We start from the raw sequence: 26844 nt of genomic DNA on the forward strand, positions 1-26844 counted from the left end.
GGGATTTAGTTATTAGCCGAACGAGGGTTTCTCAATTGGCCGAGGGTTTCTCACTAAACCTACTCATTTTAACTCATTTAGTCCTTAATGTTGGAAGTCCGTGCTCAGATATGGTAGCAAAGAAGTTAAAAAAATGGCAGCAATTGGACAAGATAGGAGACAAAACAGAAAGTTTTTCGCTGCAGCGAGATTGAATCTCGCTGTAGTGAAATTGTAACCCAGAAACAAAAAGTTTCTCACTACAGCGAAATTGTAACCTAGAAACAAAAAGTTTCTCACTGCAGCGAGAAGCTACAATGTCATTCTTGCTGCAGTGAAAATGCATTCTCACTGTAGCTAGTTTTCGGCCAGTCTACCCTTCCAAACCCGAGAGTTTCTTGCTGCAGCGAGAAACAGGGCACCAATGAAAAATTTACCCTTTTTCCCAAAGAAAACCCACCCTGATGAAGTGTCCAAACCAACATGAAACGCATAACAATTTTCCATAGTTTAACATGTCAAGTTTCACATGCATTACAACCATATACCATTACTCATTAATTTCCTATATCACACATATTTATATATGTATATATGTATACATATACCCATCATCATTATGCACACCATCCCATCATCATCATCACCAGCTCATGCACACTCCCTACTCGCACATGGCTGGATCATCATCGGGTTATGCGCACTCCCTACTCGCACATAACCGAGTCATCCTCGACTTATGCGCACTCCCTACTCGCACATAGCTGAGTCTATGTCATTACACAACAATATATTCATATATATATATATATATATATCAACACAATGTGGTAGCGCATGAATCAATAATAGTCACATGTCACAACATAAACCATTTCGCAAGAGCTTGTTCCCAAGGCACTCATTTTTAAGAAAAGTTGTATAAAATCATTCAAACACTTTCTACAAAACAGTCACATTCTCAAAATAGTTTTGATAGGCAGTCCACTCACTGGTATATTGTTGAGCCTTTAACTTACTCTAATTCCCCTAATGATCCAATTGGGATGATAGGGCTTTGTTAGAACCTAGAATCACATTAGCATCAGCAATAGGTCAATTCACATACTATAAACCTTAAAAGCTATCTTTTAGCTAGCTTTCCATTGCCACTTTAAATGGCTATCTATGTTCATTATCTAAAACACTATAAAATGAATGAACATCCTCAACAATAAAAAAGCTCTTAATCTAAATTACTAGCCATTATTCACAGCTAAAAATAAGCTTGGTTCATTACTCACCCTAGGGTTCCTTTGTAGTTGAATTCTCTTCTAATAGCTTCCACACAAATGGGGTAATTCTCTCTTTCTCTTTCTAGAATGCCCAACTAGTGAGAGAAAGTATGGAAATAAGATTTTTCAAGGGTTTTAAGGAGAAAGAGTAGAAGAATATAAGGGTTCTAGTCATAAGGGCACAAAGGTATGAAAACTAGAGCTAGAGAGAGAAAATCATGCAAGCTCCATATCAAGCTTCCATGGAGGTTAGAAGCAACGTGAAAGAGAAGAAGGATGAAGAAGAAGAAGCTGCTGGAAAATTGGAGAAGAAGCTGCTGGAAGAAAGTATTTATAGCCAATCTTATCAATTCCACTTAAATTACCAAAATGCCTCTCCACCAATTAACTTACTTTCCTCCAACCCTTTATGAAATCTTTTTACTCCTTTGACATCGGGACAAGGTCCATAATGGTCTAGACATACTTGGGTTAATGAAAACTAAACATTTTAACTTGAGTTGAAAAATAACCATTTTGCCCCTATCATGAAAATCATCAAAATTTTTGTTTCCTTTTCATTTTACCCCTAATTTCACCATCCATTTATTCCTTAGGCCTACTTAGGCCATAATATTGTTTAAAAATCTTACTTTTATGGGCTTACTAAGAAAATGACGAAATTACCCTTGATCAGGGATATCACGTATACTTCCCTTTACGAGTCTATAAAGGTCAAGGTCTCACATTCTCCCCCACTTAAAGAAATTCGATCCCCGAATTTAAATTAAACTATAAGGTGACTTACCTCAAGTATCAAAGAGATGGGGATACTTTGTCTGCATTTCCTCCTTGGCTTCCCACGTTACCTCTTCGTTAATGTGGTTTCACCACAACACTTTCACTAATGCTACTTTCTTTGAACGGAGCTTTTTGATTTGCCGATCAAGGATAACTACCGGTTGCTCCTCATAGGTCAAATCATCTTTTAGCTGGATGGTCTCATATTGTATTACATGTGATGGATCCGGCTTATACTTTCTAAGCATTTACACATGAAATACAGGGTGAATATTTAAGAGGTCTGGTGGTAATGCCAAACGGTATGCTACTGCTCCAACCCTTTCTAAGATCTCGAAGCGTCCTATATACCGAGCGTTTAACTTTCCTTTCTTGCCAAACCTTATTACTCCTTTCGTTGGTGAGACCTTTAAAAATATATGATCCCCCACCTGAAACTCCAAGTCTCTCCGTCAATTATCAACATATGACTTTTGTCTACTTTTTACTGTTAACATCCTCTGACGAATTATGCGTATTTTCTCTGTGGCATCCTCCACCAACTCAGGCCCCAAGAGTTTCCTTTCTCCCACCTCTAGCCATCTAACAGGTGACCTACATCTCCGTCCATATAATGCCTCAAATGGTGCCATTTGGATGCTAGTTTGAAAACTATTATTGTAGGCAAATTCCACTAAGGGTGGATATTTATCCCACTCGACCCCAAGGTCTATCACACAGGCCCTCAACATATCTTCCAATGTCAGTATCGTCCAATCAGACGTCCATCAATCTGAGGGTGGAAAGCTGTGATAAAGTCCAACTTAGTGCCCAATGCTTCCTGTAACTTTCCCCAGAACCTACTAGTGAACTGAGCTCCTCTGTTCGATACTATAGAAATGGGGATACCATGCCGCCATACTATCTCATCCACATAAACTCGAGCATACTGGGCAACCCCGTAAGTAGTCTTAATCAAAAGAAAATGGGATGACTTCGTTAACCGTTCTACTATGATCCAAATCGAGTCGTAGCCCCCACTAGTTCGAGGCAACCCGTTACAAAGTCCATGGCAATATGCTCCCACTTCCACTCGGGCACTAGTAATGGCTGTAGTAGTCTTGCGGGCCTTTGATGCTCGGCCTTAACCTGCTGACAAACCAGGCACTTAGAGATGAACTCAACTACATCTCTCTTGAGTCCTTCCCACCAATACACCTCCTTCAGATCTTGATACATCTTTGTAGCCCCTGGATGTACCACATAGGCTGCCATGTGAGCTTCCTCCAATATTTATCTCCTCAGCCCGTCACCATCAAGCACATAAAGTCTGATTCCATACCTCAACACTCCATCTGTGCCTTTGGTAAATATTTTTCCTTTCCTTCCTTGAGGATCCTCTAAAGCCTTAGCCACAAACTCATTTTTACCTTATGCTTCTTTAATCCTGTCCATTAAGATAGGCCACACTCTAAAATGTGCTAGCAATGCATTTGCCTCTGAAACATCCAAATGCACTCTCATGTCTCCCAAGCTATGAATCCCCTTAATCAAGGATCTCCTATCTGTAGAAATATGTGCCAAACTTCCCATCGATTTTCGACTCAAGGCATCCGCCACTACATTTACCTTATCGAGATGGTAGAGAATAGTGCAATCATAATCCTTTAGCAACTCCATCCATCTACTTTTCTGTAAGTTAAGATCCCTTTGCTGAAATATATACTTCAAACTTTTGTGGTCTGTATACATCTCACAAGTCTCACCATACAAATAATGCCTCCAAATTTTCAAGGCAAACACGATTGCTGCCATTTCCAAATCGTGTGCGAGGTAATTTTGCTCATGCCTTTTAAGTTGCCTTGATGCATACGCATCACCTACCCATGCTGCATTAATGCACACCCTAAACCAGCCCGCAATGCATCACAGAATACCGTATAACCCCCAATGCCTTGCGGTAGGCTTAATACTAGAGCTGTGGTGAGACATGCCTTAAGCTTTTCAAAGATATCCTCACAAGCATCAGACCACTCAAATTTTGTATCCTTACGTGTCAGCTTAGTCAAAGGGGCAACTATTTTGGAGAAGTCCTTCATAAAGCGACGATAATAGCCAGCCAAACCTAAAAAGCTTCTAATCTCCGTAACTGAGGTTAGCCTTGGTCACTTTTCCACTGCTTGAACTTTCTTTGGATCAACTTGTAACCCATCCTTAAATACCACATGCCCTAAGAATGCAACGCTTTCAAGCCAAAACTCACACTTGGAGAACTTGGCATACAATCGACGTTCTCTCAAAATTTGGAGCATTATCTTAAGATGCTGCTCATACTCCTCCTTACTCCTCGAGTAGATCAAGATATCATCAATAAACACTACCACGAATTTGTCCAAATAAGGCTTGAACACTTAGTTCATTAAATTCATAAAGGCTGCAGGAGTATTCGTGAGCCCAAATGACATCACCAAGAATTCATAGTGCCCATACCTTGTTCAAAATGCAATCTTTGGTACATCTTCATTTCGGATCCTTAATTGATGGTACCCAGATCTTAAATCTATCTTAGAGAAACACTGTGCTCCTTGTAGTTGATCAAATAAATCATCTATCCTTGGAAGGGGGTACTTATTCTTCACCATCACTTTATTAAGCTGTCGATAGTCAATGCACAGCCTAAGTGACCCATCTTTCTTCTTTACAAATAACACCAGTGCTCCCCATGGGGATACACTAGGACGGATGAAACCTTCATCCAACAAATCTTCTAACTGATCCTTAAGCTCTTTAAGCTCTGCAGGTGCCATTCTATATAGGGGTATAGATATAGGTCTAGTGTCAGGAATTAAATCTACTCAAAATTCAATCTCCCGCTCGGGAGGTAAACCTTGTAATTCCTCAAGAAATACATCCATGAACTCATTCACCACTAACACTTGGCTTACATCTTCAACCTTTGCCTGAGTATCCCTTACCATAGCTAAGTAACCTATACAACCCTGTCATAATAATCTTCTGGCATATATAACCGATATCAAATTGGTTGGAGCATTACTCCTATCCCCCTGAATACTAAATGATGGTTCACCGAGGAAATCAAATCTAACCAATTTATGATAGCAGTCCACACTAGCATGGCAGGGTGTTAACCAATCCATCCCTAAGGTCACATCAAAGTCTAAGGTGACTAACACCACTAGATTCACCGAAGTGTCTTTGTCCTTGACTCGCACTACACAAGACTCATATTCCCACTCGGCCACAAATACCTCCTTTAAAAGAGTAGACACCACTAACTGTTCCTCTCTCCTAACACGATCCCTACCCACACGAGATGCAAAACATGGAGAGATAAAAGAGTGGGTAGCACCAAGATCAAATAGTACCCGAGCATTCATATTACAAACTGAAAGAATACTTAAGACCATGGCATTGGATGTTTGGGCCTCCTATTGTGTTAAAGCAAACACCCTTGCTTGGCCCTTACCGGTAGAACTTTGACGTCCAGATCCAAATGGCCTACTCTTAAAGGAAGTACCAGCACCTCTACCTCTAGATCCACTAACCTCTCGACCCGATGGAGCAGCAACAAAAGGAGCAGATGAAATTGGCTGGGTAAAGCCACGAGTAGAATCTGGTGATTGATGTGCCATTGGACAATCCCTCTTAATATGCCCAGGTTGACTGCACCCGAAACAAGTTCTTGTGGTAAGGAAGCATTGTCCACTATGTCCTCTCCCACAAGTATCACAAGGGTGGGTGACTTGACTACTCTGTCTAGAATCTTGTCGCCTCTTAGAATTGAAAGTTCTTTGTCCCGCCCCAACATTAGCACCAGGCAAGTCACTCCCCCTCTAGGGCAATCGTGAGTCCTTCTGTGGACCTTGACGGCTAGAAGATGACATCCCACTGCTGAAATCTCTACGACCTTAATAACCCTCTGTCTTGGCCCTTTTTGCTCTATCCCTCGCAGCCTTACTCTCACTAGTCCTCATCTCAATGCACTGACCATAATCCACTACTACAGAATAGGTAGTGAAATCTCAGGATGACATAGCCCTAAATAATGGCTCCATTAGCCCATCCACAAACCTCTGAGTCTTCATCTCTTCAGTAGAAATGAGATAGGGTGCATAGCGAGCCAGCTGCAAGAACTTGATGTCGTACTCGGACACTGTCATGCTCGAAGTTTGTACCAAAGTCTAAAACTCTCTAGCTCTGGCATTACGTACACTGAGTGGTAGGAATCGATCCAAAAAGGCTGCATTGAATTCACTCCAAGCCAACGGTGCTGCATCCATCGGTCTGCCTCTACACAAAGAGCTATACCACTCTTGCGCCACATCCTCTAATCGAAAGGTGGCTAGCTAGACTGATCGGACACTAGAACATCCCAAAGCCTTACAAATTTTCTCCATTTTATCCAAGAAAACCTAGAGTTTCTCTGATGCATCAGACCTTGAAAATGATGGAGGCTTGAGCTTAAGAAAATCAAGAAGAGAAATATCTAGATGTCCCCTCTCAACCTCATGATGTTGGCTATCAGCCTGTCCTTGGGAGCTAGGAGATTCTTGTATTGTAGGTCTCCCCTCTACTACCCTCTATATATCCTCCATATGGGTCACCATCATCTCTACAACCCGATTGACTCCTTGTAGGCCTGCCGCTTAATCCTCGATGGTAATACCCCCAGTTAGGTGTCTCTCTACATCACTTGAGGATTGTCCCTCCTCTCGCCTACTCATAGGTGTATCCGCCCTCACCGGCCTAGTGGCCTTGCCAAGTCTACCTCGGCCCCTCAGGGTGGATGCCTGTGGCTTATCTGCCATCTTAGTAGAAGCATCTTGTTCCCCCATCTGTCTTGAAACGACTCGTGTCTTAGGTGGCATTCTTAAAAACCCCTCATCAAGCCCTTAAATGATTAATCATTTGAAAATCATGAACCCATACATAACGAACCATTTGAAGAATGAAAGCTTCAATGATACGCAAGCAAGTCAAATACGACAACGAATCTTCGCTGCAGCAAGAATGAATTTTCGTTACAGCGACATTGGGATTTAGTTATTAGCAGAACGAGGGTTTTTCAACTAGCCTAAGGTTTCTCACTAAACCTCCTCATTTTAAACTTAACTCATTTAGTCCTTAATGTTGGAAGTCCATGCTCAGATATGGTAGCAAAGAAGTTAAAATAGGGCAGCAATTGGACAAGATAGGAGACAAACTAAAAAGTTTTTCACTGCAGCGAGATTGAATCTCGTTGCAGCAAAATTATAACCCAGAAACAAAAAGTTCCTCGCTGTAGCGAAATTGTAACCTAGAAGTAGAAAGTTTCTCGCTGCAGCGAGAATGAATTTCGCTACAACAAGAAGCTTCAATGTCATTCTCGCTGCAGTGAAAATGCATTCTCGTTGCAGCGAGTTTTTGACCAGTCTAACCCTCCAAACCTGAGAGTTTCTAGCTGCAGCGAGAAACAGGGCACCAATGAAAAATTTACCTTTCTTCCCAAAGAAAAACCACCCTGTTGAAATGTCCAAACCAACATGAAACGCATAACAATTTTCCACAGTTTAACATGTCAAGTTTCACATGCATTACAACCATATACCATTACTCATTAATTTCCTATATCACACATATTTACATATGTATATATGTATACGTATACCCATCATCATCATGCACACCATCCCATCATCATCATCACCAGCTCATGCGCACTCCCTACTCGCACATGGCTAGGTCATCATCGGGTTATGTGCACTCCCTACTCGTACATAACCAAGTCATCCTCGGCTTATGCGCACTCCCTACTCGAACATAGCCGAGTCTATGTCATTACACAACAATATATTCATATATATATATCAACACAATGTGGTAGTGCATGAATCAATAATAGTCACATGTCACAACATAAACCATTTCTCAAGAGCTTGTTCCCAAGGCACTCATTTTTAAGAAAAGTTGTATAAAATCATTCAAACACTTTCTACAAAACAGTCACATTCCCAAAATAGTTTTGATAGGCAGTCCACTCACTGGTATATTGTTGAGCCTTTAGCTGACTTTAATTCCCCTAATGATCCAATTGGGATGATAGGGCTTCGTTAAAACCTAGAATCACATTAGCATCAGCAATAGGTCAATTCACATACTATAAACCTTAAAAGCTATCTCTTAGCTAGCTTTCAATTGCCACTTTAAATGGCTATCTATGTTTACTATCTAAATCACTATAAAATGAATGAACATCCTCAACAATAAAATAGCTCTTAATCTAAATTACTAGCCATTATTCACAGTTAAAAATCAAGCTTGGTTCATTACTCACCCTAGGGTTCCTTTGTAGTTGAATTCTCTTCCAATTGCTTCCATACAAATGGGGTAATTCTCTTTTTCTCTCTCTAGAATGCCCAACTAGTGAGAGAAAGTATAGAAATAAAATTTTTTAAGGGTTTTAAGCAGAGAGATTGGAAGAATACAAGGGTTCTAGTCATACAAGCATAAAGGTATGAAAAATAAAGCTAGAGAGAGAAAATCATGCAAGCTCCATATAAGCTTCCATGGAGGTTGGAACTAATGTGAAAGAGAAGAAGGAAGAAGAAGAAGAAGCTGCTGGAAATTGGAAGAAGAAGCTGCTGGAAGAAAGTATTTATAGCCAATCTTATCCATTCCACTTAAATTACCAAAATGCCCCTCCACCAATTAACTTACTCTCCTCCAACCCTTTATGAAATTTTTTTACTCCTTTGACACCGGGATAAGGTCCATAATGGTCTAGACATACTCGGGTTCATGAAAACTTAAAATTTTAACTCGAGGTGAAAAATGACCATTTTGCCCCTACCGTAAAAATCATCAAAATTTTTGTTTTCTTTTCATTTTACCCCTAATTTCACCATCCATTTATGGCTTAGGCCTACTTAGGCCATAATATTGTTTAAAAATCTTACTTTTATGGGCTTACTAAGGAAATGACGAAATTACCCCTGATCAGGGATATCACGTATACTTACTTCCCTTTACGAGTCTATAAAGGTCAAGGTCTCACAGCGTTGAAGCATAAACTTGATATTTTATTGATACAAGTGTTAAGGAAGAAAAATGGAAAGAAATTAGAATTAAAAGATTTTGGGAGGATATAATTAAAAATGGTGAAAACCTTGGAGGGCAAACTGGTAATTTTACCATTAAGTTGGTCAAAGCTTCGAAAGGAAGCTTTGACTCGTCATCCTTATCCCATGGTTGGTTCTTATCTCCAACCAAAAAATATTTTCATTTTCTCCTCCATCCTCCCAACGCCATTTTCAAGCTTGCATGTCATTTCACCTTGCCACCATGCATTTAAAAAGAAAAATGGCTTTGTTTTACAAGGAAAACTGTACTCTTAGAAAGAAAATAGATGAGATCAGTTGGAAGAAATGAGAAAGGAAAGAAAGAAATGAGAAAGAAAAAGAGATAAAGGAAGAAAAAGCTTGGTTTTGGTGATTCAAGCAAGGAAAGGTAAGGATTCTTGTTTTTAGCTTGAGTAATCTTTGAAAATGAGTTAGTGACTAAGAGAAATGTCTTGTGGCAACAAATATTGGCTTGATTGGAGAAAAATTTGTGACATATAAGCCAATAAACCCATGGGTACATGATGGACTCAAGGTGGAAAAGGAAAGCAGTAAGCATAACACTATGTTTTAAAGCCTACGATTATTTGAATATTGTGAGGAATTATGGTTGTTGAAAGGATCTATTTGCCTAAGCTAGTTGAAAATTGTTAAGTTTGTATTGCATGTTGTTTGAAGAAATGAAAAAGGAATATTGTGGATGGAGGATTGAGAAACAAAGCATTGAATGTTAGATAGATAATGGTGCATGTAAACTTGGAAATAATTGAGTGAAAGTGAGAATGATTGTTGCTGCCATATATGTGGGTTATGTGTGAAAATATAAGACGAATTTGACTAAAAATGGCTGGAAAAGGTTAATATGGGTGCTAGAGTCATAAACAAGTTACCGGTAATTATAATTTAAAGAATTAGGCAAGCAAAGGATAAAGGCAACTTTGGTAAAAATGTGTCAAGATATTTATGAATATGCAATGTTAAGTGAGGAAAAGTGGTGATTCTAGCATAGTATGAGTTATTAACATGATCGTAATGTTTGAATAAGGAGGAAAATGGGAATGATAAACACTAAGATTATTCAATTTGGATTGTTGCTAGGAAGTATATAAATAGAAAAGTTTACCATGGTGGCGGGTCGGCTGAAGTAACGAGTGACCGGCAAGTAGAAATAGCAAGATACGCACCCGAATCAATAGCGACGAAGCGTCTCACTATTGTAAGGTGAGTGGGGGTGCCTATTTCAAAATTTCCATAGCTATATAATGTTATACGTATTATAAATGTTATCGGATTTCATTAAATGCAATTGTGGAAAGCATGAGCTGTTAGCCTCGATAGGAGATTTCTAAATGGATTTATAATGATTTATACACTGTTATTGTGGAAAGCATGAGGTGGTAGAACTCGTAGGAAATTGTGGGTCCAAGTTGTTTTGAAAATTGTTTTGGATATATCTATAGATGAGCTATATAGTAAAGTGTTTTACGAACTAGGAAACAAGCTTTTTATACTATTTTGCATTCAAAATCTGTGCCTTGTATCTTTTGTGTGATATGCATAGTTAAACGCAATTATTAAATAGTTTAAAAGGCAAGTTTTGAGTATTTTGTTTTAGTCTGATCTTATATAAGAGAACACACCATGCCTTTTTATGTGAAAAGTAATTTGAAAGGTTATTGAACCTTGTTGTCAAATGGTTTTAAGCAAAAGACTTGGAAACCTCGATTTGAACTTTTGAAAATGGTTTTGACAAACGCAGTGCGTCGAGAGTAGGCCGATTGTCACTTCGATTAATTGTGACCCTCGTGCATGAGTAAGCTCTAGCTAGAGAACCTTTGGGTCACCGACGGGCGGTTAGGAGTGGCGAAGGCCATAACCTATGATATGTATAGGTGGCTAGGCCATAAGTGATCCGATTGAGTGAGACTCTTGGAGGTGCGTAGTAGTGACCGCTTGATTCTCCAATGTTGGCCAACATCGTGGATACTACCATGGCTATGGGAATCCGGTGAAGTAAGACTCTTGGATTGTTATTACGTGGAAGTGGGTCCATGTGTTGATATTATACTTTCTTACTCGAGAGCCTTGTGAGTTTTCAACACATACTCTCTTGCATGGTGGAGAGTTAAGATTTTCTCTATAGCTCTTATTGTTTAAATAAAAGCCTTTAGTGCTTACTTGACAAACATGGGTTGATTTAGGTGGCTGAACACTTTGATTTCTTTACATGCCACACATTTTGGGAGCATGCTTACCTTTATACTGTATTTCATATTTTGATGACAATGATGTTTTCGGTGATTGAAACTCTTTCTGTTACACTTATTTTCAGCACTGATTTGCCAAAGAAAGCATTGTATTATGATTTTACGATATTATTTTTACAAGGCACAAATATCCTTATTGTGATTTTGTTTATAAGGTTAGCATTTCATACTCTGATTTTATCATTCAAATTATTTGCTTATTGCTTGTTTCCCATCTATTCCCTACTCACGGAGCCGATGATCAATGAGTCTATGAGACTCACCCCCTCATTTCCCTTTTGCAGATAGTGATCAGCCTAGCGTGCAATCATCGGCACTTATGGTCCACCACAGATAGGTAAAGGCATCTCATAGCATTTCATTCCAAGTCACTCCGCTGCTAGAGGTTGAGTCGTAGTACTTTGTTTATTTAATTATAAATGGATAGTGGCCTTGGTATAAGTATTGAACTGGAGATTTTAGATTTCATTGTATATACTTATGATTATATGTTTTACAGATTGAATTGATTATTATAATTATGGTTTAAGTTATGATACAAAAGAATATGGTTTAAGCACTAATATGGATTGGTGAACGAGTATCGTGCATTATCAAGAATCTCTAATAAGGCTTGCCTAGGTCTGGTGGGCTATGCCTATTAGGTCCATGAGCCGGTCATGGCCCAAGATTAGGGCTGTGACAGTTACTCTCCATGGGCACACCCTAGTTACCTAGTTGCCAAATCATCAAATCAAATTCAAATTTACCTCTACTTATTTGAGGCTATGTCATATCACTCGTGGTTCAAATCAAAATCATAGATTGGTCTTCCTTGCACATCACCAAATCACGTATAGTGGCCAACCGATGGAGTCAAAGCATTCTCAAGGCTAAGTCGCTACTGAAGAAATCAAATCACGTACATGCCAAAACAACGGGCAAAGAATCAAAGTCATCATTTGAAGATACTCGACAAATGGCATCAAAGCACTACAGGTGGGAATCACAAGCGAGATTTCTACTACCATCCGTACTTAGCACCATCCTTGCAATCACAAATCATAGTCATAGGGAATAAGACTCTGCTCAACCTCAAGTCAAATCCACGTCCAGAATTCTCAACATTGGATGGAACACAAATCCTTAAATAAGGCTATCATGCCTTTGATATCACTTATGTTTACCATCCCCATCAAAGATCACACTTAATGAGCTTCGAATTCTACTCTGCTCAATATCATTTGTAAATGCCCTTAAGTTTCCAAGGTATCTAACATTAATAATCCTCTAAGAGGTTAATTGTCTAAAGTCAACTACTCCTAGATGCTCATCATTTTCTCTAAACTTCCTAGTCTAAGTTCAAGCATATGCCACTATGTGACTTGCATTAAAAGCTAACATACACATCACATATAACATATATAATTTACTAGCCCAAGCATATTCATCTAGGCATTTGCATACATATATATTATTCACATACCAATGGGAGCACATTATTCAATGCGTGATGCAATACATGTATTTTATCCAATCAAATGAACCCATTCACAATGACAGTCGAAGGCACTCTTATAGCCAAGCTTAACTTTCTAGCTTCCAATCGTTCTTTAGCTCACCAATGTGTTACTAGCTCTATTTTCCCCTTGAACAAATCGAAACAATAATTATTTCTTAGCTTTTAAAAGTTTACAGCTTTTCAAACCAGGCTTTCTTTCAACTAGTCAAGCCTTAAAACCTAAGTTTCAAATCTTAAGTTCAAAGGGTTTAAATCCATATCTTAAAGGCTAAGTTGCTCAATCTCAACTCTGAATTCCCAATAAACTCAAGGGAGAAAATTTTACCAAAGCTTGAGCAAATAGATTTCTAAGTTATTAATTGATTAAATTAAAAATCAATCAGAAAAAACATTTAATCATACCTCTAGAGTGGTGTCCCAAGCTCCAATTTGCTTTAATCGAGCTCCAAAATCCGGTTTAAGGCTTAAGGTTTTCTACTAGTCAAGAGGGGAAGGGTTTTGCTTTGTTTTAGAATGGCCTAATAGCCTGAATCCCTTTTTTTATTTTGTATTTTAGGTTGATCCCACTAAAATTTTTAGGCATTTACCTTTATCTATCGATAAATTTGTCGAGTCTATCAATAGATGGTGCATTGGACCCCTTCACATTTTTCTAGTTTAGCTATCTATTGATAGATACTGCGAATCTATTGATAAATGCTTCTTAATTTGGTTTCCAATAAATTCGTGGCTATTTATCGATAGATTTCACGAATCTATAGATAGATTCCGTTTAGATCACTTTATTTGGTTTTCGGATGGACATCTATCAATAGTTAAGATAAATCTATCAATAAATGTTCATCCAAATTGCCTTTCCAAGCCTTTTATCTTGTATCTATCAATAGAAGTTGAACATCTATCAATAGATTATGTCTAGAACTCAGATTTTCACTTCTCAAAGTCTCCCAAACTCACTCATTTAAGTACCTAATTCATTTTTATTCAAACAAATACTTCAAATCCTTCATATAACTCAAAATTCTTTAAACATATACTTAAATATAAAATCAAATCTATATCTAAACTTCAAAATTCAAGATTTATCAAATATTTTCCTAAGATTTTGCCTAATTGCCATTAGGCATGCTTCCATATACTTTACATATTCAACATATCTTCAAAACCCTCAACTACACTATACGTTCTAAGATCACACTCCATACACATAGGCATATTCTTAAACCTCTAAGCATATACATAAAAATTCAAATAAACTCTTCAAATAACTTAATCAATATATTTCCATAATCTATGGTGGCGTTTGGTATAAGGGATGTAAAGTCACATTCCCTGTAATGTGCCCAATTAAATTACATTGCAGTGTTTGTTTTGTAACAGACCACTGCAATGTAAGATTGCAATGCAATCACATTGTAGCCAATGGATGTAATGTGATTATAGTCCAAAACCAATGCAATCACATTACATTGCACTCTGCAATTTTTTTAAGGACATTTTTACCCATCATCTTTTTAACAAATTACTCACAATTTGAAGCAAAGCATCGTTTTTGGGGTTGAGGGTCTGCTGCTTCTTCTCCATTTAGCTAAAGTCCTTATTCTAGCTCTGCTTCTTCATCATCTGAAATTGTGGGTTGAAATCTCCCATTTTTCTTTTTCTTTCTCCTTTTTTTATCTTCTTCTTGTATTCTTTAATCTGACTTTTTTCTGTTAATTTGGGTTTTCTTCATATTTATATTTTAAGGTTTATCACTGAAATAATTTGGCCCTTGATCGGCAAGAGAGGTTGAATTTCTGGGCTAATCTTCAACAAGAGGCATAGGTAATTGTGATGAAATAAAACGTTGCGTGTTTTGTTGCAATTTTTGGTGTTGCAATTTTTGGTTTTTATTCCCTCAATAAAATATGGGTAATCAAATAGTTTTCAAGTTCTATCCAATTAGAACTTTTATCCAATTAGAAATGTTGAAAGCAGCAGAACTCATACCTAGCATTGCCAAATCCATGATACCGTCAAGACATGGCCATCTTCTTTGTGCTTGGTTTTTGATAAGGTATTGTGTGACTAGTTTTTGATAAGTCATTGCGTGACTAGTTTCTGATAAGGCATTGCGTGACTAGTTGATAGGCATTGCGTAACTGACTTTGGGTATTACGTGACTAGTTTTTGATAAGGCATTGCATGACTAGTTTCTGATAAGGCATTGCGTGACTTACTTTGAGAATTGCGTGACTAGTTTTTGATAAGGCATTGCATGACTAGTTTCTGATAAGGCATTACGTGACTAGTTGATAAGCATTGCGTGACTGACTTTAGGCATTGCGTGACTAGTTTTTGATAAGGCATTGCATGACTAGTTTCTGATAAGGCATTGTGTGACTTACTTTAGGAATTGCATGACTGACTTTGTGAATTATGTGACTAGTTTTTGATAAGGCATTGCGTGACTAGTTTCTGATAAGGCATTGCATGACTAGTTGATAGGCATTGCGTGACTTTTTATTAAGGCATTGCGTGACTAGTTAGTAAAGAATGTTATATGTTCTAATGGATGGCCTGCAATCCAACTGGTTAGTACATTGGTTTATCAAGGAAGGAGCCTTGCGTTTTTGTTTCTGCCTTTTTTTGGGGGTGGGTCTTCGGATTGGAATTTTTTTTTTTTGGAAAATTTGTAGGAGCTTGGTTGGTTTCTCGTAGGGGGTTTAGTCCCCTCATTCTTTTAGTTCATTTTGCTTTTATGAGGACTATTGGGTGGGCCTAAACCCAATGTTGCGTTTAAATTAAAAGAGGTTACAATGTTTCTATTGTTTTGGGTCATAAGGTGGTCTCAACTTCAAAAGGTCGTAACTTTGTGCTCGGTTATCCGATTGGGGTGATTTGTTTTTTGAATCTATGTAACTTTTCGAGATCTACCCGTTGACAGATTGCCAAAGGCGGTCTGCTACCGTTTTGACCCAAAAAACCTCATTTTAACCCTGAATTTGAATTTTTGCTTTTTTTACCTTTTTTTAAGATTTGACCTCCCTTTTTTTTTATTTTGTTTAGGGTAAAATTGGTCTTGATAGTAGGAAACCATTGCAATTTTTTTTTAGATTTTAGGGTGCAAGAAATTAATTAGAGATTGAGAATTATGGGTATTTTGTTGCCAATTTGCTATTGGTTACAAGAGAGGAAGCTATCACATTAATGTATACATATAAAATGTATTAAGAAATAAAAATAAAATATTATCTTCTAAAGAAAAAATTTAAAATAAAATGTACAATATAAGAAATTATATTAAAAATAAAAATAAAATATATACTTGTAATAAGAAATGAAAAATAAAATATATTTAATTAAAAATATATTTAAAAATGACATTATATAAAAATTAACAATAAAAAAATACATGTTAAACTTGTATTTTAATATATAAGGGTAGTTTTGAAAATTAACATTACATACTCTGTAAAGTACTTATAAAACAAACACTGCAATGTTATCTTCACTGCATTTTAATCATTATATTACTTATATACCAAACACTGTAATGTTATCTTCCCTGCAATCACATTACCTGCAATCACATTACCTGCAATCACATTACCTATAATCACATTACATTGTAAATTACCAAACGCTACCTATAATCAAAGTCAAGGGTGTTCCAAATACTACATAAATATTTTAGGACACAAATGCCTTCTTAAAAAAATTTGCCGATGGTTCTTTTCCAAACTTAATAAAATTCTAAAGTGTGAATGCAATAATTTGTCTCACTTTTATACTTAATAAAATTCAATATTTGATAAAAAAGACTAAAACTTAAAACTCTTTATATATAACAATTAAGTCAAAATCTTTTTATGTCACCTTAAACCTTAGCTTCAAATAAAAAAATATGGGCAAAAATTTTTCAACAAAGTTAGTAATCACAAGTAAGAAATTAATTTCTTGGCCTGACACTATCAAATTTGAAATATCCATCATTGAACAAAGGATTTATATTCAATACATTCTTTTCAATGAAAAAAAATTCTTGAATTGTTGGAGAAGTAAAGAATTTAACAACAATAGACTTTACTTAAGAAAAAAGTTTATGGTTTTCAAAGTAGATGCAGCTTCAAATTTCCAAGCCTTCAAATCAAAATTTTTAATTTTTTTATTCTAATTAAGGTTTTTGAGGGAATGATGAACATATTTTATTAAAAAGAGAATATGCTTAAATTAAAAAATAATTTAAAGGATATTTATGTCTTAAAATATTTATGTAGTATTAAATCTATTTTTTTTTAACTGTTGACTAAAGGTGTTAACAGTGTAGGATCAAAAACATTATTTTGAAATGAGCGGGATCGAAATGTTCTTTTGAAATATTTTGAATGAGTTTTTTGGAGTTTGCCCAAATATAAAGTAGGGAAGAATATGGGAAAAGAGGAATCATAAGGGAACAATGAGGGAAATATAAACCCATAGAAGTATATAGTGCTTCCCCATACCAAAAATTAAAGTTAAGAAATTAATTTCAAATTTTTAGAAAAAGGAAAGAAATAGAGTTGACAAAAGAATAAAAATTATAGAAAAGGCATACCTCCACATTACTCAGCATTAATTCTTGACAAATTTAGCAATTGTTAAAGGAAAAATAAGTGAAAGAGAAAAAAATAAAATTTAGGGGATTAATAAAAGAAGAACATCTTTTCTTAGATGGCTTGGAAAAAAGACAAAAAGCAACTGCTAATGGTAAAGAAAATATGAGTTCGTGGAGGAGAAAGATTTTTTTTCTCTTTGAACTTCGAATGTAGAAGAAGAAAAAGCAAATTACGAGTGAAAATCTAATAGTGTGCCCATTTAGCTTGACTTTTTTTTAACTTAAAAGCTATTATAAAGCTTTTATGAAAAATAATAGCTTTTAAAATTAAGTTAAAGTTGTTTGATAAATTTACTTTTTATAAGCTCTTTTTTATAGATAAATTGTTTGGCAAAACAACTTATATAACTTCTAAGTTTAGTTAAAAATTACTAAAGGGTATTTAATAAATAATTTTATATTAATCACGAATTTTTTTGTTCAAAATTAAAAAATTAATTTTATTTTTTTATCTATTTAAAATAAATTTTTGAAAATATTAAAAGGATTTTTATATAACATAAAGTTTATAATTAATAATAAATCATAAAAAAAGAGTTCCATAAATAATTTATAAGTAACACATAATTCATAAATAATTTTTTATTAAATAATAATAAATAAATAAAATCAAGAGAAAAAAATTGAATCAAATAAAAAAAAATGAGAGATGAAAGACTATTAAAACTCTTAACCCTAACAATGGAAGAGAACCCAAAAAAGAAGAAAAGAAGTGGTAATAATAATTCAAGAAAATCACGTTTAGCTGTTGATATCCTTGCTAACAAAGTTCACCTCCATGAACAATATTATCTCAACAACCATAATCAACAAATATTATCTCAATTTTTATCTAATTTATCTCAACAACCATTGACCTATTTAATTAATTATTTCGATAATAATAATCAAATATTATATACACCATAAAGAAATTAAGAATAAATAACATCACATAATTGTTATATCAAATAATAAATTAAGAAATATCAACTAATAAAGAAAGTTTTCAAAGTATAAAAAAAACAATAGAAAATAAAATGAAAAACAAAATAGAAAGAAAAACAATAATACCTTAATACAGTTTTGAATTTTAGATCTTTTTTTTTTTTTGTAAGAACAAAACAAATCCTAGAATGATAATTTACAAAAAGGAAGAGAGGAGAGAAAGACCGATAGGGAGAAAGGGAGGGAGTATTTTTTGAGAGGGAGGATTTTTTTGAAAAAAAAATAACTTTTCTAATAAGCTGACGTATTTTTTTTTTAAAAAAAAAGAAGACAAAGCTTCTAATTGAAGCTTTTTTTAAACTCTTTTTTTTAGATTTTATTTTTTAAAAAAAATTATTTTTTTAAAAATTTCTTATGAAATTTTATTTGACTCAACTTCTACTTTTAAATAATAAATAAGTTAAAAATAAGTTAAACCAAATAAACACTAACTATTTCCGAAGTCAAGTGAATCAACATGCGCACGATTTAGATGGATTGTACAAAATTGACCCTTTTAATAAATAAAAATTATAGAGAAGATGCTTCCAAAAAAATTGAGATCCGTTAAAGTGAGGATGAAATTATTTGTCGCTTTAAAATATAAGGAAAAAAGGACTTTAAAATATTGGAAAAGGAAAAAAAGGACTTCAATGAACGGAAAAGGCCAAGACACAACTGTTGCAGCAGTTACCTGATTCCAAGAAGAATAGCACAAGTGAAAAAGGATTGGTAACCGCTACCGGACAACAAACAGAGATGGTCACTCAATACTTTACTCATGCGCAAGGGAGCGTGTCTGATTTCTCGAAATCTCCCTTCCCTTTCCTCTCTGCTCTGCTTTTTTAGATCTCTCAATACCTCGAACCCCTACAATCCCAACGGTCACATTTCCATTAATTTCTTAGACTTCCCATATTAAATCTAATACCATACTCCCTTCAAGACATCCACCGCCGTTTCCTTTATAACATGTCTCACTATATATTCCCTCCTGTAATTTTGTCTGTCATTTTCATGACGCTGCCGCCGTTGATGGCCCAGACGGTGGTCACGGAGCTTTGGTGCGTCGCCAAGAATAACGCGGAGGATGCTGCGCTGCAGGGAGCGCTGGACTGGGCTTGCGGCGCCGGCGGAGCGGACTGCACCCGGATCCAGCAAGGCGGACCCTGTTATGACCCCTCAGATATACAGAAAACGGCGTCCTATGCCTTCAATGATTACTACTTGAAGCACGGCTTGACTGATGATGCTTGCTCCTTCTCCAACACCGCCGCCCTCACTTCCTTAAACCCTAGTGAGTTCAGAGTTGTCAGTGACGATCATAAAACCCTTTCAATTGTTAATACATTGCTTGATTTGTTTACGTTTGGTTGCAGGCCATGGTGATTGTAAGTTTCCTTCCAGGTGATGTTTTCATTATTACTATTTTGAATTAACGTTCACTGAATTCCAATTTCCTTTTACCGCCATTGAATGTTTAAAAAATTAACATCAGCAACTTTTGATTGAATTGATTTGGTACATTGGGTGATGCAGCAAGACAGTGAACAACGCAAGCATTTCTGGGTCAACGGGAACACTGGGGATGGGACCAGATACTGCTGATTTGAGTGCTTCTGATCGCATTGCTCACTCCAGGCTAAGGTCGCTAATTGTTGCTCATCTGTTTCTGGTAATTGTAAGGATCTTTTCAGAAAATTAGAGTAATGAAATGGCACGTTTTAATTGAAAATCATAGCCATTTTTTCTCGAAGCAGAAAAGCAAATGCTTTTTGTACACAAGCTGTATTTAAACTATTAGACTGAATGCATTTAAATTTTGTTGCACAAGCAGGAAATTTGAGGAAAGAACTAGAAAGAAAAATTGGAACTTGGTTTTCTCTACTCATGTTTTAGTTCAAGATATGAAAAATGGAAAGCAAAAATAAAATTGGAGGGTAAATTTGTGCACGGGATGGTTAATTTTGTTAAAGGGATGATGGCACATTTGGCATATAGTATATACAGTATATGAAATTGTCTGTGTCAATCAGAATGCTTCATATGGTCAAATAAATATTGCATTACTTTCACCCGTGTTAGAATGACATTCGGTAAGCATTTTTACATTTTATAACTCTTTTTACAATGTATGTTTATTCCATAGGCCTTATCTTAATAGTAAACAATAGCAATTATGTATAAATTCATAGAAAAAGAAAACCTTTATTAATTAAAGGTAATGCAAAATATAATAGAAAATGTATCTCTATACAAGACTAATTGGTTATAAGACATATATCAACTCTAATATAGGAACATGCTTAGAATTGACCGATAGCACGGTTATGGTTAATTATATTATGCACTTGATTGATTCAAATGGTTATTTATATGAAAAGATTTTTACCGTCTCTCTTTCTTAATGTAGGGATGAATTGGATAATATTGAAAATCGAGTTTTGCTGTTTGAACAAAGTGGGTATCTAATGTTAGAATTTACGTTTTCAATTCAAAAGACATGTTTGATAGATGAAATCTATTCATCTTGATCCGTAACACTTAACACATTTATATTTTTATAGCTTGTATGGTGTGGTACTATGGAGGCTAGATCCTTTTGGGGGGTCGCTTCTTTGAGTTCCTAGACACTTAATAAATTTAGGGTACAACTCCTTTACCTTTTTATCTTTGGATGAAAAATCCTTTTGATGTATTCTATCAGTGCCCAAGTATAATGGAAAAGCCTTGGCACGCTTGCTTCGGAGTGTCGGTCCTTTGGCAGCCTTTAATGCCTATACTCTGCCGGTAAATTGTTGTATTTTGATGAAACAGTCGAACCTATTTAAAAACCTTCAACATAGAAACACTAGTAACTTAAATAATAGACGGAAAAGACGGAATCTTTACCTCGGAAGACTCAAGCAAATAGGCTGAGTTGGGTTGGGCTCTCATGGAGGTAAACTCAAATGTCCAACAGACGTAAATGGTTTGGAACCATGTCGTGTTTAGTTACCCTAGTGAAAAAAAGGCGAATTGTGGCAATAATTTGGATTGATAGGAAGAAAGTTGAAGTTTGGGACCAACCAGATCGAGAAGCCTTGTTTCGACTCACTTTCCTCAACAAAAATAGCTGCGTATTCTTCCTAGAATTATGATCCCGTTACTTGGCCGCTGTTTGGTGTAAGCGAAAGAAAACAAATAACAAGATAACAGAAAGGGCTCAAAAAGTAAGACCCCTTGGACTTTCGAGGTCTCTGCAAAAGAAGAATTGGACAATCTGAAGCTGTGTTTATAGTCATTAACATACTCAATGAGCAGAACTTCTGTCATATCCACACCCAATCAAATTTTATTCCAAATCCTTTTTTTATTATTATTTTCAATCTAGTCAAAAGTAAGAATGACAATGTGTACCCTATTAAATGGTATCTACGGATATTCAATCCGATTATATAAAATTAAAGTATCTTATAATCGAGTTTGGGTAGTAATTTTACTATCTGCATCGAGTTTGAGTACCACCATTTGATTACTCGATATCTGAACTCAATTATGTTTTTTTTTATATAATTAAATACAAATCTACATTGTTAATTAAATTAATTTATGAAACTATGATTATTAATTAATTTGTAATTTCTTTTTATACATATACTCTATATATTGTATTAATTTATAAGAATATAATTACTATAATATATATACTTTAAATATATATACATATTTACTTTCTATTTTATATTAATGTTACAAAAATTATGACTTTTAAAATTATTAATTATAATATATATACCTTTGCTTATATAAACTTATAAAATATATAATTAAAAAGAAGTTGTGAGATTATAACAGTTTTGGAACCTAGTTATTTTTTTTAATTTCATGTAATTAATAACAAATCCATATAGTTAATTAAACTTGCAATGTTGTTTAAGTTGTTGTTTGGATATTTGTTTTTAATTAGTTAAGTTGATATTTGAGGCATTTATTTTTTATTATTTAAATTTAAATTTTATTGTTTGTGTGCTTTTATAAATTTAATTATTAGTGAATTATATGAAATATGGATGAAATATTATTGTATATAAATATGGGTATAGATTCGGATTCGAATAATTAGGTATTCATGAAGAGCATTTTAATATTTTTTTTACATAATTGGGTTTTTTAAAGAGTTCAGGTAATTATCAAAAAATGAGTATGTATTAGGGTTCGGGTTAGCATAGTAAATTTAAAAAATATTCGAGTAATTATAGGGTTCAGATATTCTATTGACTAATCGAGTTTTGGTTCAAGTCCCTCAAAATTAGTAGGTCGTTGACATCTCTAGTCAAAAGGTAATTTTCTAGTGAAATGAATCATTATTATTATTAATTAAAATCTTATTTATCATTTTATATTCATGTGACGTTGATGTGACATTAATATGGATAGTGAAAATGCAACGTGACTATGTCATTAAGTCACATCATTATTTTTTACAATATATTAATATATCACGTCAATACTATATAATATAAAATGATAACAAGACGTTTGAACAAATAATAGTTAGTGAACCCTTATTATAAGGGTTTATTTAATTAAAAATAAAAAATATAAGAACTTGATTGAATGTAATAATAGAATAATAATTTATTTAAATTTTCTTAAATAATTCAAAAATTGTTTTAAGTATTAATTTATTTATTTACACTTTTTACAAAAAAAAAAATTGTTATGCATTTAAATCTACTAGTGAATTGATCGAAATTCTCCTGCTAATATATGTTAAACTTACTATAAATATTCAATAAAAGTTGTGGAACTAGTTGTATTTGAAGTGTGTATTTAAGCTTTTTCCCTCCTTTTATACGTCACATTAATTGAAATTATAGATAAACTCCTAATTTCTTCATCTAGATGCATTAGACATGTCAAACAAAGTAGTTCCAAACTGTTAAAAGTGTCATCATATGAATACAAAGGATTGACACGAAAGCCTACTGAATGGGAGCCGGAAGCATGATCAATTCTTACCGGATTTAAAGATAGAAGAGATAGGCGTGTGCATATCAGAACCGATCTGATGGTAAAGGGCTCCTGCAGCATTTACGGATGGATTTAGGAATTTTTTAAATAGTGTCATAACGAAATCTACTTCGACTTGCAGTCTTTAATCTCACTTCCTACAAAATTATAAAAAATTAATGAATTTATTGATATCATTAATTACATAAAACTTTAACATAAATAATATAATTATTTGAAAATTTTAACATAGATAACACCACTCCACTTTATATCTGACCGTCACTGACAGCACCTCATGCTCTAGCGTGCGCCAACGACGCCAGAAGAGCGATGAATCCTATTAGAGATGGAGCCCAAAACACATGCACAACATGAAAACAAAAACACCGACTTATTTGATTTCAAGCTTTCCATGCTATTCTGTCGGAGATCGTTCAAATGTCAGATTTTGAATTTTTCAAACTAATAACATAAGTCTGGGGTCAAAAGCGTAGAGATCTGAGCTAGACTTGTTCACATGGTTGCACCTATTAGTAAAATCTTCTTAGGTCACCACTTACCAAACCGATAAGTACTCTTTTAGACTTTAGACCAAGTTAACAATTTTGAGGAATTTAAAATTGATACAAACATTTTCAACCATATTAGCATAATAATTTCTATGCATTGACCATCAAAAGGGAAAAGGAAAATTGTATGTACGTTTCAATAAGGCATAAGAGTTAAAAAAAAAGAAAAAAAAACATATTTTGAGAAATTTTAAAAAAGAAAAATAGACAAATAAAATGTGAATGTAAGTACACGTAATTAATTGCTTATAGAAAGCAGAAGAAAAACAATTAAAGACTATGTATTACCCATAATTTATCATTGTCTTTCTAAATCTTGTGTAACATCTTCATTCTCCTCACATGATGGACCTCTTCTCATTGATCTTTCTCTACTAAGCATCCTACGAAAGGAACTCAAGCGTGAGCTAGAGCAATTGATGACCTTAGTTGAGGATAATTGGATACCAGCATCTGATGTCCCTTCCATACAATGACCCGTGGAATTCACTCTTTCCAATGATTGTGATTGAGCTGTGGGTGGAGCATCAGCAGCAGCAGAATCGACAATCGCTATAGCTGGACCTTCACGAGGCTCCGGTTGCAGCCGTGGCTCCACCTCCATTCGGCAAATTGGACATGTGGATTGCGAGGCCAACCATTTGTCTATGCACTCAGCATGGAAGGTGTGCTTACAGTTTGGTAAAAATCTGGCCATCTCTTCATCCTCCAACGTGCTTAAGCAAATCGCGCACTCTGTTGACATATCATCATCATCGTGATAATAACCGACGTCGTCGCTTGTTTGTTTGAACACGAATATGGGCAATGAGTTGATAACCATGGGATCCAGCCCGGTCTTGGGTGGCTCACCAGACGTGGTTAGACCTGTGCTACGAATGCGTCCTAGAAAGGCTTGACGGCGGCGGCGCACTTGGCGTCTAAGGACACACCTGGCATAAATGTGAAGCATTATGACAAGCAGAACAACTACTGATAAAGATATAATTGCGGTGAGCATGATCTTGCTATTGAGATCATAAACATTCCTGTGGGGTGGAATTGGGAAACCTTCGTCGTCGGCCATGGTATGTGGTTGAGCGACTGGGGGTGGAAGGGAGGGACCGTAGAAGAAGTGGTTTTAGAATTCACAGAAGAGAGGCGTGAGTTTTTATGTTCTCGTTTTCCTTGGTTGCTATGTGAATTCTGGAATGCGTGGGCAGCTGGGTTCCTTTGGAATTGATAAACGCAGCAAAATTTTCCGAGGCTTTGACTGTTGAATGTTGACTTCCTCTGCCTGCTTTTTCACTTGTTCAATTTCTTTGGCTTTATACCACATAAATAAATCAATACACACTTTTGTCTTGCGCATGGATTTGACACGAATATTTACCACTCTCAAATGAATAACCATTAGTCATATTTCTCAGCAAGTAATACACCATTTGTCTCAAAATTTTTGAATCTCAAAATTATATCTTTTAATCTTATTTTTATATTCTAAATGTAGTTTTGACAAATTTTTTTATTTTTTGACATTGAAAATCATAATACATCAATTTTGCTAAAAATTAACAAGTCAATACAAAATTCACTAAAATCAAATCTATTTTAATTTTTTTAAAATTAAATATATATATTATATTTCTATTCCTTAATTTAATTACGCTTGTCTATATCTCTTGTAGAAGTGTTCACTAATTAGGCTGCTCGTCGGCTTGACTTGATTCGATTCGGATCTTCGATAAAATTCTTTAGATACAGCTTTCCACAACTCAAAAATATTATTATAGAAATAAATAATATATTAAAATTTAATTTTAAAACATTATATTATCCACTAAGCTTGAAGGACATCGTTGTTTCGTATAGAAATATCGTATATTTCTAAGGGTTTTTTTTTCTGCTAAAAATTCTAAGTCCAAAAGTCTAGAAGGTGGAAAATGTGACTGCACGGAATCACGAAAAGTCACTCAATAAATAAATAAATAAAACGACTAACATTAACTACCCATGTGAGACACACTGAAACATGTTAGAATGTCACTCAAGACTAATTATCACTCAATCTTTGTGCACCGCAAGGCCTCTCCATCTCATTCTTTCATAGAGTAATGGCAAAAGTTACATGCCAATAAATTTAATTAGGAAAAGAAATAAAAATTATTTTTAAATCCATTCAATAATATTATGTCATTAGAAAAGCCCTACTTTACGAAATGGGTTTGCAAAATTTTATAAATACTTGATATTTAAAATTGTGAATTGATGGTAAGAATTGCAAATGCTATTGTTAATATAATCTTGTTGATTAATATTTGACATATGTGTAAATAATATTTATCAATAAATGTTCAAAAAAATCATAATTGTGCAAATTGTTCTGCATTAATGAGCAAGATATTGTTTGAAAAAAGGGCAACAATCCTACCAATTAATATTCAACATATCTACAAATAACATTCGTTACAAAAAGTACAAATATTGTTACAAATGTAAAATAATTGTTCTATACATCAATGAGCAGCTCAAAATTCAGTTTCATCTCTTCTAATTTGCATTTTGAGGGCAAAAGATTTAGCACCATCACACTACATGACTTGTTCATAAGATGCCTTAACCTATGAAATATATGCAAAATAAGAGAAATATCAAATTTCTAAAATCAACAAAACTCTTCCTATTTCACAAGTCATGCAAAGCTTTAAGATCCAAAAACATAGATTGGGGTGAATAATCTATGTCCATCTTTAACTTCGCCAATAAACTGTAAAAACCAAGAAAAGACTGAAAGACTT

The 26844-nt window shown here is 34.9% G+C and overlaps 2 protein-coding genes across 2 annotated transcripts; one reads left to right on the forward strand and one right to left on the reverse strand.

The window, feature by feature from the left end:
* Nucleotides 19160-20379, forward strand: LOC18612973 (PLASMODESMATA CALLOSE-BINDING PROTEIN 5). The gene is made up of 3 exons (XM_007049971.2): nt 19160-19797; nt 19880-19907; nt 20040-20379. The coding sequence occupies exons 1-3, from the start codon at nt 19473-19475 to the stop codon at nt 20203-20205; spliced, it is 519 nt and encodes a 172-aa protein (XP_007050033.2). The 5' UTR covers nt 19160-19472; the 3' UTR covers nt 20206-20379.
* Nucleotides 23382-25339, reverse strand: LOC18612974 (RING-H2 finger protein ATL40). Its single transcript, XM_007049972.2, has 2 exons — nt 24356-25339; nt 23382-23653 (listed from the first exon to the last, which is right to left on the reverse strand). Exon 1 carries the CDS (start codon nt 25131-25133, stop codon nt 24366-24368), a length of 768 nt encoding a protein of 255 aa, XP_007050034.2. The 5' UTR covers nt 25134-25339; the 3' UTR covers nt 23382-23653; nt 24356-24365.

This window comes from Theobroma cacao, chromosome 1 (assembly GCF_000208745.1).
Source record: "Theobroma cacao cultivar B97-61/B2 chromosome 1, Criollo_cocoa_genome_V2, whole genome shotgun sequence".
Lineage (NCBI taxonomy): Eukaryota > Viridiplantae > Streptophyta > Magnoliopsida > Malvales > Malvaceae > Theobroma > Theobroma cacao.

Excerpts from the sequence above, each read along its gene's own strand:
- LOC18612973 (XM_007049971.2), top strand. The coding sequence starts at position 19,473 with ATGTCTCACTATATATTCCCTCCTGTAATTTTGTCTGTCATTTTCATG. Across the intron at positions 19,798-19,879 it reads CCTCACTTCCTTAAACCCTA|GCCATGGTGATTGTAAGTTT; the intron begins GTGAGTTCAGAG and ends GTTTGGTTGCAG. Across the intron at positions 19,908-20,039 it reads GATTGTAAGTTTCCTTCCAG|CAAGACAGTGAACAACGCAA; the intron begins GTGATGTTTTCA and ends TGGGTGATGCAG.
- LOC18612974 (XM_007049972.2), bottom strand. The coding sequence starts at position 25,133 with ATGGCCGACGACGAAGGTTTCCCAATTCCACCCCACAGGAATGTTTAT.